This window comes from Xiphias gladius, chromosome 13, assembly GCF_016859285.1.
Source record: "Xiphias gladius isolate SHS-SW01 ecotype Sanya breed wild chromosome 13, ASM1685928v1, whole genome shotgun sequence".
Lineage (NCBI taxonomy): Eukaryota > Metazoa > Chordata > Actinopteri > Istiophoriformes > Xiphiidae > Xiphias > Xiphias gladius.
In genome coordinates, this window is record NC_053412.1 from 12,087,050 (window position 1) to 12,103,553 (window position 16,504).

At 40.2% G+C, this 16,504-nt stretch overlaps 1 protein-coding gene across 4 annotated transcripts in view; it reads right to left on the minus strand.

The window, feature by feature from the left end:
- Nucleotides 1–1,921: 1,921 nt before the first annotated feature.
- The window catches only part of LOC120798001 (collagen alpha-1(XXVIII) chain-like), a 42,468-nt gene continuing 27,885 nt past the window's right edge, over nt 1,922–16,504 (minus strand). For all 4 annotated transcript variants that reach the window (XM_040141876.1, XM_040141879.1, XM_040141878.1 and 1 more), the window contains 16 exons: nt 16,306–16,377; nt 16,073–16,141; nt 14,680–14,748; nt 14,091–14,159; nt 13,461–13,529; nt 12,561–12,629; nt 8,660–8,728; nt 8,395–8,463; nt 8,231–8,311; nt 7,983–8,018; nt 7,856–7,892; nt 7,105–7,662; nt 5,441–5,739; nt 5,105–5,339; nt 2,905–3,099; nt 1,922–2,711 (listed from right to left, as the gene is read on the minus strand). In XM_040141876.1, the coding sequence (XP_039997810.1) occupies nt 2,704–2,711; nt 2,905–3,099; nt 5,105–5,339; nt 5,441–5,739; nt 7,105–7,662; nt 7,856–7,892; nt 7,983–8,018; nt 8,231–8,311; nt 8,395–8,463; nt 8,660–8,728; nt 12,561–12,629; nt 13,461–13,529; nt 14,091–14,159; nt 14,680–14,748; nt 16,073–16,141; nt 16,306–16,377 (2,004 nt within the window). In that variant the 3' untranslated portion in view covers nt 1,922–2,703. The remainder of the gene's footprint in view (nt 2,712–2,904; nt 3,100–5,104; nt 5,340–5,440; nt 5,740–7,104; nt 7,663–7,855; nt 7,893–7,982; nt 8,019–8,230; nt 8,312–8,394; nt 8,464–8,659; nt 8,729–12,560; nt 12,630–13,460; nt 13,530–14,090; nt 14,160–14,679; nt 14,749–16,072; nt 16,142–16,305; nt 16,378–16,504) is intronic.

The following is a 16,504-nucleotide window of genomic DNA, read 5'->3' on the forward strand; positions in this document are numbered from 1 at the left end:
CGTTTCTCCTGTGGGCAGCACTAAAGATAGATCAGACTATGCCACTTGTCGAGGACTGTCTAACACGTAATTTAAGCAGAAGGGGAGAGCAGGTTCGGCATAAGATTGCTCTGCCACTTCCCTAGAGCCACAGCAGATGAATTCTTCTAAAACATGTTTTGCAAATATGCTTTCATTTTTTTTGCGGTATTTAGGGACTGTATGAAAAATTATTCGGACGGGGAGGGGCGATGAATCTTGTGTTTCACTTTTTAAAAAAGCAAAACCCCAGGGTTATTAAATCTCCCCCAATATCTTTAAAAAATATATTACATTAATAACTGTGTTGAGTTGGTTCAACTCCTTTGACCACTGATAACTGTAATATATAATAGGCAAAGCATAAATTATTTAAAGAAGAACTGGCATGATACAGGTGATTTTTCTAATAATTCACATATCATATAAGAACAGATTTTTCCGCTTAAAATGAGCTGTATCTGTTTGTTTAGATTTGAAAGCTTTGGTATCTGAAATGCTCTCCTCTCCCTAAACGTGACAAGATAGGCACAATTCTGAGCTTTATTCCCCTAGTAGCATTATGCAGGCCTGATTAGCACCCAAAAAAACGACATTGTACAGGAACGAGAGTAACTCTTCCGCAGTGGCAGTAATGACAACACAGCAGAGCTACTAGCTCAGCTACAGCACGGCCTGCCACAGAGCGACTCTCTCAAAGGGCCGTAATTGTGCTCCTAGTGACGGTCACGGCTCCACCACACTTCCCTGTCCCCCCAGCGGCGAAACAGAGTCTGACAGCAGCTTCTCATGGCTGATTAGTTGAGGCTTCTCAACATTTGATTGGATATCGGATGACGGTTCTGGGGCTGTTTGCTCATGATGCCAGACCACTGTCAATAAAATCTGATCAAACCACACCCACACAGAAATCCAAATAAACAACTAAAATCTGCACATTACAAATGCAATGAGCTATTGCTGAATTTATAGCAAACAAATGACCCCTCCCTTTTATCAAGTGTTCCAGCAGCTGTCAATGTTTGAACTAAGAACTACTACATGCTATGCTAACAGTGGGGTCTCATTTTACGCATACAGGAACTGGTTTTCATGTGCAAATTGATATAAATATCAATAAAGCCTTTCAAATCACACTTAGATTGAAAATGCATGTCCACAACAGATCAACCGTCATTATGTTTCTTCTCACTACACTGATTAGTAGAACAACTGGAAACATGTGATGCTGAACTTGTATCATATTATACATTAATTTTATGACTCAGTTTTCATGCAGATTAATGAGTGACTGTAAACTAAAGAAAAAAATAACTCTTTGCTAGAGATAATGTTTAATCACTCATAAGACCCATGTTTATTCTGTTTCTAAAAATGGACATATTGGTTCTATTTCCTTCTGGTTTGATGATGATGTGATCTGTTTATGATTGATGTAACTACTCTCTTTGTTATATAATAAATCTCGCAAGGGAAAGCTGAATTCAAATATAAATATAGGGAAAGAAAAACAAAATCCCCTCCCTTGCTCTCCAAAAACCCTCCTCCTTTTTCTGAACATCCCTCCCTGTCTAATCATTTTCATCAAGTCCCTTAATATGAATTTGATGCCTTTTCACATATTAGTTTAGATCCTATTTATTAAAAATGTTTGACATCAAATGTTGACCATGTAATAAACAATACAGTATGGATTTTTCAGTACAAGGTGGGTAACACAACAACAGATCGGTTGCTCAACAGCAGAAGAAAAATGGTGCTCATACAGTACACAGCATGTGTAACCCAGTAGAGGGCAGTGTGTGTGTGTGTGTGTATGTGTGTGTGTGTGTATATGTGTGTGTGTGTGTGTGTGTGTGTGTGTGTGTGTGTGTGTGTGTGTGTGTGTGTGTCTGTCCATCGGTGGTATAAGTTTACTGCTTGAACAGATGTAGACAGATAGTGGAAGAAAGAAGTGAAACAGTGTAAACACCAAACATTACATTTTCATTCAGAGAGTCTAAAAGAACACCTTCAAATGCACAAAATTATTCCATGAAGTTACAGGGCATCAGTCATTTTATTTAGAACTAAACAAACTATATCTTATTGATATAAGTGATGAGAGGCTTAATCTCTGCTGTGTGTCACTGGTTCTTGTGATTATGTTTAAACACCAATATACCCTACAGTGCTTGCTTGAGTAAAGAAATTCATAGCTACAGTTTATCTTAATGACATATTGATTGTTTGATGCCATGTATGATTCTGACACTGACGAGGCACCATAGTTATTACAAATCATGTTGCACAATCTTCGCAGCACTCACAGACTGTGTATGAAGAAAAATGATTGTGTCCCATAGGTGTGGGAATCCCCAGGGAACTGGAAGCACTCAGAGTGCTCATCTGTATTCCTGAGAAGGAGCGATGGTGTATCTCCTGCACTAGATGCTAATATTAAAAAAAAAATGGAGGTATCTATCAAAGCTCGGCTCTCTTTCTCCGTACTTAGAGGAGGGAGGGTTTTACAATACGGGAGGGGGCACAAAGACAGGAACTATAATGTACGGGTGATATGGAACATCAGTGTACGTGGATATGCCTGAGAATTATGCAAAAACTTTACATAACCCTGTGAAAAAGGCTGGTGTTAGCTGCCCCTCCTTGAAGTATCTCCAGCAGATGTATGGCAGATGCCTTCACTCAGCCCCCTGGAAAAAAGAAAACATATGAGAAAAGTCAATAGTCTAAAACATTTAGAACCATAACGTTGTTATGGCCTAATTTCAGTTGAGGAAAAAAGAAAAAAAAAGGAAAAGGAAATGACAAATTTGCTGGTTGACAGGGTAGGTATGAATGGTATAAATTATATTAATGTGGCAGGGATGAATCATGAGACTTTACCGATGGATCTGGCGATCACACACGTCCTCTTGCACTCCTCCTCTGTGTCAAAGCGGTTCTGGTTGCCATTACAGCCTCCGTACCAGAACTGGGCGCAGGCGTTGGCCTGCTTGTCGTAATACCAGCGGATGTTATAATCCCGACACGTTCCCTGGTCCAGAACCAAGCCACAGCGAGGGTCTGAGGGAACAGTCTCTGCAGAGAGAGATGTCGTGTAATGGAAAAAAACTGGGGTCAGATGACTAATGACTAAGGACCTGTCCATCTAATCCCACCTCAAAGTAGCCCCTTCTGCTCTCTTCTGAGGCAACATCTGTTTCCTCACTGCGCTCTCAAGAAGGAGCAGATTCTGTAATATCATCCGCACTGCATCAAAAATAATTGGCCTCCCGGCTCCGCACCTACATGACTGTCAATCACAAAACACTTATCATAACCCTGGACACAGGCCAGCAACACTTCACACTCCTTCACTGTGGTTGCTGAAGATACAGGGGCTGCTTTTCTGCAACGGCCACATTAAGGGAAGCTGTGTCCCCTCTGCCACATGAACTCTAAACACCCTGGACTAGAGCTAAAGTGGAGATTCTATCAGGAGACATCACAGCAGGTCTGATCAGATACCATTGTTCAGATTTGGTCAAATCATGGCGGGATGATGCACAAAGGATTGTGTAATGGGGCTGTTTCTGCGTCATGTAGCATGTGACTAGCTTTAGCTGCAGTTTAAAACAGGTTCAGTTGAACTGGAACTTGCTGGGGTTTAAATCGCAGCTCCATGCTAAGCTGGGCCTGATTGCACCGTATTAAAAAAAGCACCGATTCAGCTGAAGCGCGGCTCAAATGATGAAGTCATCTTATAAATTCTGCCCTGCACAGGTGATTCAGAAGGACACCACGGAATAGCTTTCTTCACTCAGAAAAATGATAAATAAAGAAATTGGTTTCATCTTTCTGATTTTCCAGTTGAGCGACCTTATCCTGAACTGCCGGGGGAAAGATTTTACAAATACTACCGGAACAAATAAGAGGTTTGTTTATCAATTATAGTCTAGCTGTATAAATTTCCATCGGTCTAATAAAAACACAAATTAAATTGTTGAGCATCTTGCCCCTACAGTCATAAATCTTTACAATCTGCTGTGGTGTCAGTACTGAAATACAATAGTTTACATTGAAATCGGAGTGGGAATTGTTCTTACAATACATCTTACACAGTTACATTAGTTTGGGACATATTATTTGAACTTTTAGAAATGAATAAAATTATCTCAGCTTCATAAATCTTCCATTAGACTCAACACTGAAGACTTAAATATGCTTAAATTTAAGAGGGCTCTGGTGATTCACCAACGTCACAGAGTTGGTGAATCACTGGAGTACAGACACAGAGGTGAGCACACACCTTCTGAGACATGTCTTACATAGAGAGACATAGTTTTAGCTTACTATTTGCTTTTGAACATTCGGTAGAGTGTTGCATCACGTTTCCCCTTGTTTTCTGCATTTATGAAGGGTGAAAATAAAGATGGTGTTGATTTTGTTTCACTTTCACTTTCCATGTATCTTCACTGTCTATACTCGTCACCGTGATACTAACTTCACATTATTATATCATTTCCCTGATGTACCTCCTCTGCCAGCAGCAGAATTTCCTTCCTGCTCCAGTTGGCTTTTTTTTAATCCCTATTTATATATTCAAATATCAGAAATATGCTTGTTGTTAACTTCAAATAATAATAATTGGCTTGGGGCTGCAGGTTCAAGTTAAACAACAGATACAATGACCTAGTGGCATCTAGGAGGATTCTACAGGACACAGCAGCTGAGTTTACACTAACACACGGGTGCAGTTTAAACTGCAGCTTCTGACACACAGCACTGAGTTTCAAGAGGCCATGTGATTTTGTTCCTGACAACATAAGTTTAAACCCATCTTAAACCTCAGCTCAGCTAATGACAGAACGAAAAACCAGAAAACAACTGACATGTTGGACGTATTCTAATTAAAAACTGAAAACATATTCTACCAGAAAATTGATTCACAAATGTAGCTATTTTTTTTAAAAATTACACTCATTTCAAAAGGCTCACGATAGTTAATTGTCACAATTTTTAACACAAATTTGTGAAATACTACTTGGACAGCACTTGTAGGAATGATGCATTTAAAAACACTAGTATGATAGACTCTCTGTACCTTTGGGGAGAGCTGGCCTTGGGGAAGGCACATACTGTACAGATACACCTGAGAAGGATGTGGTTATATTTGAAGATGAAGATGAAGATGAAGATGAGGAGGAGCCCCGGCTACTGGAGGAGTCCTCTCTGGAAGGAGGGACGGGTCTGGAATCCAAAGTTTCCCGGTTAAATGTGTCTCCGCGCTCAGTTCCCCAGTTTGTTATACCAGTGTGCACACGCTGCCCTCCCCCGCCCTGACGGTGACAAAACCAGGAAACAGTGGTAAACACTTTGTGCCTCTTAATTATGATCTTTGTATAATATAAATATAAATTTACATTCTTATCTTCCCTACATGTGCCGTGCTGGATCCTTTACTGCCATGCTGGGTGGTCTCTACTTGGCCTCCATTGCTGCGGGTGCTGGAGCCTGTGTTGGTGCCGGTGTTAGTGCCGGTCTGTCGGCTGTTATGTATGTCCTGCTCAGACGCGGGCCGGTATCCATAGCCTCCGATGGCGTAATTCCCATTGAACCCATTCCTGTTGCCGTTGTAGCCATTGTTTCCATAGCCGTTGTAGCCGTTAGTTATTCTGTTATATATCAGGGCTCCATTCTCGTCCTCACAGAACTGGCTGACCAACTTGGATTCCAGAGCTGAGACAGAAAGACACAGAGAGAAGTCAGAGCCAAAGATATAGGATGAAGGCAGTTTGACCGTTAGGTTTGTGTCTCTAAAGATTGCCTGAGTATGACATTCTCATTAGCCTCAAATATACTTTATGTTTAGCGCTAATTAGCAAAAGTTAAACTGCTAAAACACTGACTTAACTTGGTGAACATCAGCGTTTTAGTCATTGTGAGCATTTTAGCATGTTTCTGTTAGCATTTAGCTCAAAACACTGCTGCACCTATAAGTGCTCCCTCACAAAGTTGCTAGCGAAGCTGTAGACTCTTAGTCTTGGTAAAAACATTTCTAGCTAACAATGCACTTGGGAAAAGATTACACTGGTTTCAAGCCTCATTTAGATATTACATCTAAGATTTGTGATATTAAAGGACCATAGCTGTGTTTTTGCACATTTTAGGTCATTATCTGCAAATCATATTCTTTGCGTAACTGCTAACTGTTATTCAAAGCATAGCATACCTTATAGAACATTCCTGGCCAAATTTCAAAGCTTGGAGTTTCACTTTAACACCAGCAAGGAAGAGTTTTCAAAGTAGCCCCTGGTGAAAACTGCATTACCACAAAATGATGAATTTGATGAAAATAAAAGGAAGCGTTTCCCCGAAATACACTTATTCACTTTCTTGCTGAGAGTTAGGTGAGAAAATCAATACCAGTGTCACGTCTGTATGCTAAACATGAAGCTAGTGCCTGTAGGCGATTAGCTTAGCCGAGCGAAAAGACTGGAGAAAGAGGGAAACAGTTAGCCTACCTCTGTCCAAAGTTAAAATTTGCCAAGCGGGACCTCTAAAGCTCAGTATTTATTATTAGTTAAGACTCAAGAGGATTTTTTTACATTGCAGTTTAAGTCTGGAATACTCAAATGAGCTAGGTCATGTTTGATAAAAGCATCTAATTGTTCACTGTGATGGATTACCTATCTGAAGCAAGTTTCACGTCTCTGCAAGTTGATTTTCCAATTGTGCTAGCTAGAAATACAACCTTGGTCTAAAAACACAGGGTATGCTTTTAAAATGTTAATTTAAAGTACAGTAATCATGACTCAGAAGATGATGTACAGTAGTGAGTATAACACTGACATTGATATTTGTCATGTGAAAGATATTCAATGACAGTTTATCGCTTGATAATCTTTTTTTTTTTTAACCTAAAAACATACACACACAAACACACATGAAAAAAGTGGGACAATGAACTCATCAGGGGTTTGGTAGACAAACTATGTAACTGCAACACTATTCCTCAATGACCTCAAACAATATCTTTAGCATTTTTGCAAATGAAATTTCTTACTGACACCAAAACACCTACCAAAGGTAAGTTCCTCTTACCTGGCAGGGTGTTGAAGTCATCGATGAGGAACATGTGCTCAGTGTCTGGATCAGAGGCAATCAGGTTCAGCTCTCTCAGGAACTCAGCCTGTGTTGGGTCTGAGGTGTTCACAATCCCCAGAGCAAACATCTCAATATTAGCAGCATGTGCTTCCCGTACCGCTATATCCAGCTTCACTGGCTCTCGTTTGTCCGTCTGGCCATCAGTAATCACGATGGCCACTTTGCTGACTCCCAGACGTGAACTGTAGAAGGCCTCCTGTGTAGCTTTACGAATGGCTGTGCCTGTGTATGTGCCCTCTCCCATGTATGGGATGTTCCTGATGGCCTGCTTGATGTCCTGTTTGCTGGCGTAGCGGGCCAAGTTGAACACCAGCTTCACCTCCAGGCTGTACAGCACCAGGCCAATCCTTGTGGCGTTGCGGCCCACTGTGACCCGGTCTACTAGTGCATTTACAAAGTCCTTGATAATCTCAAAGTTTTCTGGGCCCACGCTCTCTGAGCTGTCAATGACAAACACCAGCTCCATGGGCCTCTCCTTGCACCTGATCCCACATCCTGGAATCACATCACATCAAAATATGAGATCATGACTGAAATGTCACTTTGATGACGCTCAGTCTGTGGTATCTGATCTGATAATCTAAAGATAATACCAGACTGTGGCTTAGATGCAGAAATGAAATCTTCTCTTATAACAGTCAATAGTGAGAAGTGAAATAAGTATTGCTAGGATCACAAGTTACCTTACCACAGATCTCTTTGATCATTCGAATGATGTCTTCTCTCTGAAATGAACATACCAACACAGTATGAGCGTAGAAATAAATATGAGAAGAAACTAATGAAAAAGTATATGAAAAAGTGTGAAGACTCACGGTGAGTCCTGCTTCACCTTTGATACCAGGTCGGCCCTAAGATAAAATCCCCAAAAAATTAAAATGAAACAAAAATAGTTATGTCATTCTGAAAGTGGCTGGGTTTCTACACATTTTCAATTCAATTCACCAGACTAATATTTTCTGTATGAGTGATAATAAGGATTAGAACATAATTCTATTAAATTTTCAGTCAAAGCGCAGTACACAGTAAATGCGCATGTAAAAGCACCATAATCGCCACTCACAGGTTGCCCTGAGGTTCCAGCATCTCCCATATCTCCTTTGATTCCCTTCAGCCCCCTCTCCCCTGCCGAGCCACGGTCACCCTGTCACACATTGCAGGGCAAAATGTCAGTGATCAGAGCACAATACGTGCACACAACCCCAAATTCAAAAGTCCAAAACTCACTTTAGCTCCGGGAAAGCCCTCTCCAGGTAGACCCCTTGGCCCTGTCACGCCTTGGGCCCCCTGTTCACCCTGAATCAAACACAGTAACACATTTCAACACAGTAAGTGAAAGAAACACACATAGATACAGATACTATACTAATATGCTCTTTGTTGAGCTATTGAGCATATATAAATATGCAGGAAATTATAATCTCTCAGACATAGTTTACAGGTAACTTAATAACTATGAGGAAAATAATTTCAAAATCAAATCATTTCTTACCTTCGGACCTTGAACCCCTTGTCCTTGTGGCCCCATTGGCCCTGGTGGCCCAGGTCGCCCAGGGTTACCCTGTAAGGCAAAGCAATTTTATTTCTACAGTATAGCACCATTCAATTCACACATAGACAAGACAGAACAAGGCATAAAGTTTAGATATAAAAGTAAGACATGGTAAAATAAAAAGACTTACATGAATAGAATTTGGAAAGAATCAAATAAAATAGAAGATAGATATAAGTTAAAGGTTAAATAGAACAGAATAAACAGGAGAATAAAAAAGGACACTGCAGTTAGAGTTTGGCAATGAAAAAACAGGTTTCAACCTTGATTTAAGAGAGCTGAAAATTGGAGAGTTCCTAGGAGTTTGTTACAGATATCTGGTGAATAAAAAATAAACCGTGCTTCTCCATGTTTGGTTTGAACTATGGGGACAGTAATCAGACCTGCCCCAGACGACCTGAGAGGTCTGAACAGTTCATGACGTAACAGCAGATCAGACATGTAGGTGTGCTTTATAAACAGTAGAATTTCAAAATCAGTGCTTTGAACTGAAGAACGGCAGAGATGTGTTCCACTCAAGTGGCAGCATTATGAATCAGCTGCAGCTGTCTGATCAACTCGTCTTTCCACTCGTAAAGACACACATTATAGTAGTTGAGCCTACTTAAAAGCATGAACAAGTTCTCTAAAATCCTGCTGAGACATAAGTTCTTTAATTATTTACATATTCATAGGATAATATTCTTGTAATGGGTTTGATGTAGATTTGGAGGCTACATTTGTCAGTCTGAGTCCATGACTACAGCGAGATTTCTGGCTTGGGTTTTTTGGGCTTACATTAGCAACACACCATTAACAACTGAAGCTGAGCCCTGACTGGTAATCATTCTTCTCTGTCTCCAAAAAAAAAAAAAAAAAAGAACAAAAAACTGTTAAACTGTGGAAAATTCAATCATTAATTTGTTTAATATAATTAGTAAAGAGGATACAGGAGGCACCACCTAGGAATGGAATGGATTTTTAAAATTTTATATAAACCTCTTAATATTTTACCACCTAAATCCCTTGAGAAAGCATTACTATTGATATTAATTATACTAAGCAGTAATTAAAACTCACAACCTTGCGTGGTAGTTAGCATATGTAGCCTTGCTAAGATAAATAAAAGGAGAGGTTAGTTATCTGTGCACTGTTTAACAGCTGCTAGCTGATTGATTCTGAATTATTTAGCCAGGTGCTAACCGGCTACATTTGGTAACAGTTGTTAAACTGGGAGGCTGTGGGTATGTGGTTGGCTGAAAGGTGAGAGAGAGGGCATTAGTGGCATCTCTGCTGCAATGAAAAGTGACATTATGAAATAGAAGTGTATTTATCTATTCACCACTGAACACTTTGGGGCATCATATCCTTCTTATTCTTAAATGACTCTTTCCTGTCTTTGATTTCACTGAATTTAACTGTAAAAGATAAACTAATCCATGAAATCACCTATTGTGATGTTCCACTGGAATAAAAATCTATATATTAAGGTTTTACTAGAATACATTTCCTATGTAAAATGACTCCCAAATGTGAGAATTAGGGCATTTTGTTAAAAAAATAATCCAAGATCATGGTACTGTTCCATCGGGACAGACAATCCATGTATCACACATGTGTAATTGGTAACTTAACTTCCTTGACCAGATGTAAAGTGAATGTGACACACACTTTGAAAAGCGTGTCAGTTTTCTAGGAAATAGAATTTTCATGGTGAGGATTATCCCTGTTTTATAATACTGAGTGACGGATTTCTGGCACTGCCATTTTCTCAACATGATAAGGACAGAAGTCTGCCAAAGTGATCTGCTTTCTCATGTTTTTCTAAATTTGACTACTTTAGTTGAATCTTCAATTACATCTTGCCTACTGCTGCATGATTGTGACAGCGCTCGGACCTGCACAGGCTATGGTCTGAAGCCTGCAGGGAATCTGGATGTGATATTTGAGGACATATGGGTGCTGGGTGTTGCTTCACTTAGGCCTGTTAGGCCAAGTGCTTCTCATCAGACACATATGTCTGTGGAGATTCACACTCTGCACCAATGTGTCAGAGTGCTGTGGGGAGAATCACGACAAATACCGTTAACAAATGAACAGGCAGCCTCTGAATATAAGGCCCCTGTGGTGGGCAAGTTCACACACAAGATGAAGCACACTTTTTTCAATCTGGAAATCTCTGACTGCATCTTAGACGCAAGTCTTCAGAGAATATGACTCAATCACCAACATCTGGTTGTATGTCAAACCAGAATGACTGCCCTGGGATTGTATGCCTCCACCAGCCACTCAAGTTGTTTACACCCATGTCTCTCCAGACTCATATAATATATGTAGTGAACACTTTGAAAGAATTTAATAAAAAGGTATTAAGTGTATTTTTGGGGGAAATGGAAGCTACCACTGTATTGACGTGTGATTCCAGTGAATCTGTCTTCATTTAGAGACTATTTTTACAGAGGAGCACAGAGGACTGATAGAGAGCCTTGTCACATGGTGCAAAAACGACCACCTGAATCTCAATATGAGTAAAAACAATGAGCTTGTGGTGGACAGCCAGAGGAAAAGGAGGCCCCCTGCCCTGGTTGTCATCCAGGGAGAGGAAGTGAAGAGAGTGGACTCCTACAAGCCCTCTTCAGGAAGGGACAGAGCAGACTGTTCTTCCTCAGTAGACTCAGATCCTTCAATGTGTGCAACAGGCTCCCTGCAGACCTTCTATCAGTCTGTAGTAGCCAGTGCTCTGTTCTCCATGGTGGTGTGCTGGGGTTGTTGCATCAAGTATTGGAGGTCAACAGTCTCAAATAGCTGTTAAGGAAGGCCAGCTCGGTGATCAGGTTGGAACTGGACAGTGTGGAGGCAGTGGCGGAGAGGAGGATGAGGAACACAACCGAAGCCATCTTGTATAACCATCCTCACCCTCTCTACAACGAGCTGTGGCAGATTGGCAGCTTGTTGAAGAGAAGCCGGATGAAGGATCAAAGCCATTCTGGATAACCCTTCACCCTCATTCAGCCACCGGATCATCTCACCCAGGTGTAAAACAGGGTGCTTCGAGCCCTTCTGTTCCTGAGTTATGGCCTTGAATAATGGCTGGAAAAGTGTTTTTGCAGAACATTATGATGTCCTTTGACCTTTTGGGTATAAATTTTCATCACTTCATCATTTTATTCTTTTAAACATTAATGTGACACTTTGTCATAATTAGCGTATGAATTTCTTGAGTCAGGTGGCACGGTGGTGCAGTGGTTAGCACTGTCACCTCACAGCAAGAAGGTTCTGGGTTAAATTGGCGCCTCTAAATTGCCTGTAGTTGTGAATGTGAGCGTGACTGGTTGTTTTTGACTCTATATATCGTCACTGTAATACACTAGCAACCTGTCCAGGGAGTGCCCTGCCTCTTGCATAATGTCAACTAGGATTGGCTTCAGCCCCCCCAAACCCTCGGTTTAGCTAATGGATGGACGGACGGATGGATGGATTCTTGAGTTATGGCCAGAAATGTGTTTTGTGAGGTCACCTTGACCTTGACCTTTGACCACCAAATTCAGTTTATCCATGAATCCAAGTGAACATTTGTGCCAAATTTGAAGAAATTCCCTCAAGACATTCCTGATATATTGCGTTCGCAAGAATGGGACGGACGGATGGACACCTGAAAACATAATGCCTCCGGCCACGGCTGTCGCCGACACAGAGGCATAATAAAATTACAGAAGGTTTCCTACCTAAGTAAGCATGGTAGAATGTTGTCCTTGACTCGTGACAGAATATAAACTTTTTATTTCTATGAGTTAAAAATCTAAATGACAAGTCAAAATTGAACAAATAGAAGTAAAAGTAGTAAAAAAAAGTAATCAAGTACCGGAGGTCCTTGGAGTCCTTCACCTGGAGGTCCTGGTAAACCAGGCAGCCCTCGGAAACCAATATCCCCCTACAACGAAGAAAAGTAATTGAACATATATGAATACTTACACGCAGCACTTCACAATCCATCAGACATCCTGTAAAATCTTGTTTCCTCCAACAAATGATCAAATCTTTCACTGGGGAGATATGGTATTTTCACCCATCTTCAATGCAAACTCAAACTTTCGCTTTGAAATCACTATTTTACAATTGTATCAGTATTTGACAATTGCTTGGGCTCAGTTTTCATAACGGAGGTTCATTTTACAAAACTCTTAACACAAAGTTACACTATTAATTTTAGCCTCACATAGCACACAAAATGAAACCACTGGTGTCATATTAAGTATTACATCACGCTATAATGCATCACCTATAGTTTCACAATAATCATTGTAAAATGAAAAAAGTCACTAATCCTTCATCAAAATAGAATCTGCACTGGTCAATTCCTCAAGATTACACACTTAAATTGATTTAGTAATTTTAGTAATCTGTACATGAAGTAATAAGTGTTGAAACTTGTGCTAAAATGAGGTGGTTTTTTTGCAATTGTAAAATACTGTTAAATGCAACACAGAGATAATTACCAGCTGATCTCATATTGCTAATGTTATTCATAGAAGAACAGTATTTATTATTTAGTGTTAATTGGAAGCAAGTAACATGATCTCACACTTGGTTTCTTCTTATAAAAGAAAGGTTACATTCACACTCACATGCAAACTACACTGGAGTGAACGCACTACTGCGGCTCTATGACAGTCACGACACTATGTTTTGTCGTTATAATTTGCTACCAACATGCACCTACTTGACGAACATTATTTTTGGTCTGAAAGAACCAAGTTCTCACCTTTGGTCCAGGAATGCCTGCTCCTTCTGGACCGGATTCTCCTGGAAGTCCAGGCAGACCAGGAGGGCCCTAAACAACACAGGACACTACGGTAGAATACACCCCCAGAGATGTTGAAAACATTAAAAGGAATAGTTTGACATTTTTGGCAGGACACCGGCGGAGACTCCTGGAAGTTACTTGTTCTGACCAAGAAATAGTCTGGCACATAGCCCACCCGTATAACAGCAAATTGTCATATATACATGTTAAATTTGTACAAAACAAGATATTACCTTTGGACAGAGCCAGGCTAAAAAAAAAAGCGAATGAGCATATTTCCCAAAATGGTGGACTATTCCTTTAAATCGCTTTCATTAGTGATCACATATACTCCTGATTCCACTACTGTTTCTCCCATGCTATGGTCTTAATTAAGGAAAACATACTCAGGAGATATATAAGGCCAGCAACTGTAACCTTTGGTAATAAATGTCTCATTGATGGATAGATGGCAGGAACTTTTGGATAGAATTAGCAGACAAAAGAAAGATGAATGGAGGGCTTGATATAATGCATAGATGGATGGTATGAATGTACAGATTTATGAGTGGACAAATGGACATGTCAGTGACTGAATCATTTCCTCACCATGGGGCCGGGATAACCATCTCCTTTGGGACCGAATGGACCTGCAGGGCCTGGATCTCCGCGGTCACCCTAAAGCACACAGATCCTTGTAAGTCAATAATTCATTCATGCAAAGGATACAAAGTGATTTATAGATCCATTTTCAAAGGAAACTGAAGTGAATGTTAATGTAAATGGACCCATCTGCTCTCTGCTCCTTTGCGTGCTTCTATTTCCTCTTGTGCAATACATCAAAACAGGGGAAGGTTAAAATTACAAAACATGCTGTAGCATTTTATTAGCTGAAATTTTCAACGAATGCATGGGCGAGGATAGCACAACAGGATGTAGCTTTATGTTAACCTTTTTGACATCTTCCCTGTTCTTTCTAGATGCTGTGAAATGGTCTTCATGATAAAAGTGCACACATGTGCTGCCAGACCTACATTTCATTTGATAATTGATTTTCCAAACATAGACTGTTCAGCTGTGACAACAGGCTCACCCTTGCTTATTGAAAATCTGACTTTGAGCGTGTGTTGATGGGCAGACATCCAAGACATAAGACAAAAGTTATACAGTACACACTGTTGTTTATACTGAGCATCACCTTTGGACCAGGCAGTCCGTAGCCAGTTTCCCCAATCGGACCAGGAGGACCATTTGGGCCAGGATCACCCTAGAACACATTTTAGGTTTCTTTACCACACAAAGTAATGTCATACTACTAGAGTTCATAACATACTACTGACATTCAGTGGTGGAATGTAACTAAGTACGTTTACACAAGTACAGTACTCATATACTAATTTTTACTTTTTTACAAACCAATCTAACTTGCCTTGCTGGGGGGCTTTAGGGCAAAAATGTGCTTTGGGCCCAAAAGCCACACTCCCCACTCTCCTTTTCCACCCTGAGTTCCCCAAGTTAGTATGGTTATAATTTAATTAAATGAGATAAATAAATTAAGAGGATGTATTCTGAAAGCATAATATCAACTGAAATGTTAAAGATAATAAAATTTGGTAAATCTGCAGCAGTTACACTATGTAACTTTGAAATAAAAGATAACAGTCTTCCTCTTGGAAATGAAAAGCTGATTTCATAAGCAGGAAAACAGACCCAAGCCTCATGCAATTAAGCAAGTTACCGCATAGAAACTGCCACAGAGTTAACCTGGGGCAATTGGAGCCCCTGCGTGTTTCTGGGAAGTTGGGTGCTTTGCCTGGATGGTAATCCTTGCCAACAGTATATAAAGTAGTTAAAATAAGCTCGCCTTTGATCGAGCCACAATGTCAAAATTCTGTTTACATCCATCCATCCATTATGTGGAAGCTCTATGGGTCAATGTCTTTACAAACGGGTCTGTCCACACACAAGGACACACACGCAATGGGTGATGCAATACACATTCCTGTAGTCAGTTTCATGCTATGCCTCTGATGGACTTTTGGCAGTGGTAACGTGCAAAGAAGTGTAGCAATATACACACAGAGACAGCATAGAAGATAATTGCTAGCGAGCAAACATTAATGTAAACAATGCATAATTTCAAATGTTTAAAAAATCAGCTTTGCAAATGTCTCATAAGGAGGGAAATACATTCAACACGGCTATTAGGCATCACAGATACATACAATCCATTATGGTGATAAACAATGTACATATACATTTATTTATTTACAAGAAACTCCACGGGCACCTTTAAATAAATGATCTGAATACTTATTCCACCACGGCTGACATTACATCATAGTGTAACAGGTGAAAATTGTTGATAGTGCCATGATATACAGTAATTCCACTGGACTCCAAACTGTTTCGAGAGATGACTGTGTATCCCTTCAAACAATGAATATACCAAGCTAGAACAACTCTTGGAAAGATAGTTAAAAGAATTGTGAATAATCAAAATCATTATCATTTGTTGTAGGAAAATGACTGGGGAATGTAACAGGCTTCCTGTATACTAGGGTTACTGCAGTGGAACTTATAGTAGTTACCTTGGGTCCTACGATGAAACGGCCTGGTGGACCAGGAGAACCCCCTCTGCCCTGTGCCCCTGGTTCTCCCTGATGAGGATGAATGCAATCCAAGTCGTTAAGATCATTAACTCACATTTGATCTTTTCTTATCATTCCTTGGCATTTATACCCTTCCAGAAGGCCACAGACAGGGTCTCAATGCAAAAAATTTGAAATATATAACAGCTAATGATGGCTTAATAGCTTCTCACCTTTGGTCCGGAGGGTCCAGCAATGCCAGGTGGACCAGTCAAGCCTCTTATTCCTCTCTGGCCTTGGTCACCCTTAAAGATCATGATTGGGAATACAATTAATAATCCGATAGCAGTGACTTTACTTATCATGTGTAATGTGGTAAAGTATTACTACAAGACGAGCAAAAAAGTGAGCAGGGAATGTCACCTTTTCTCC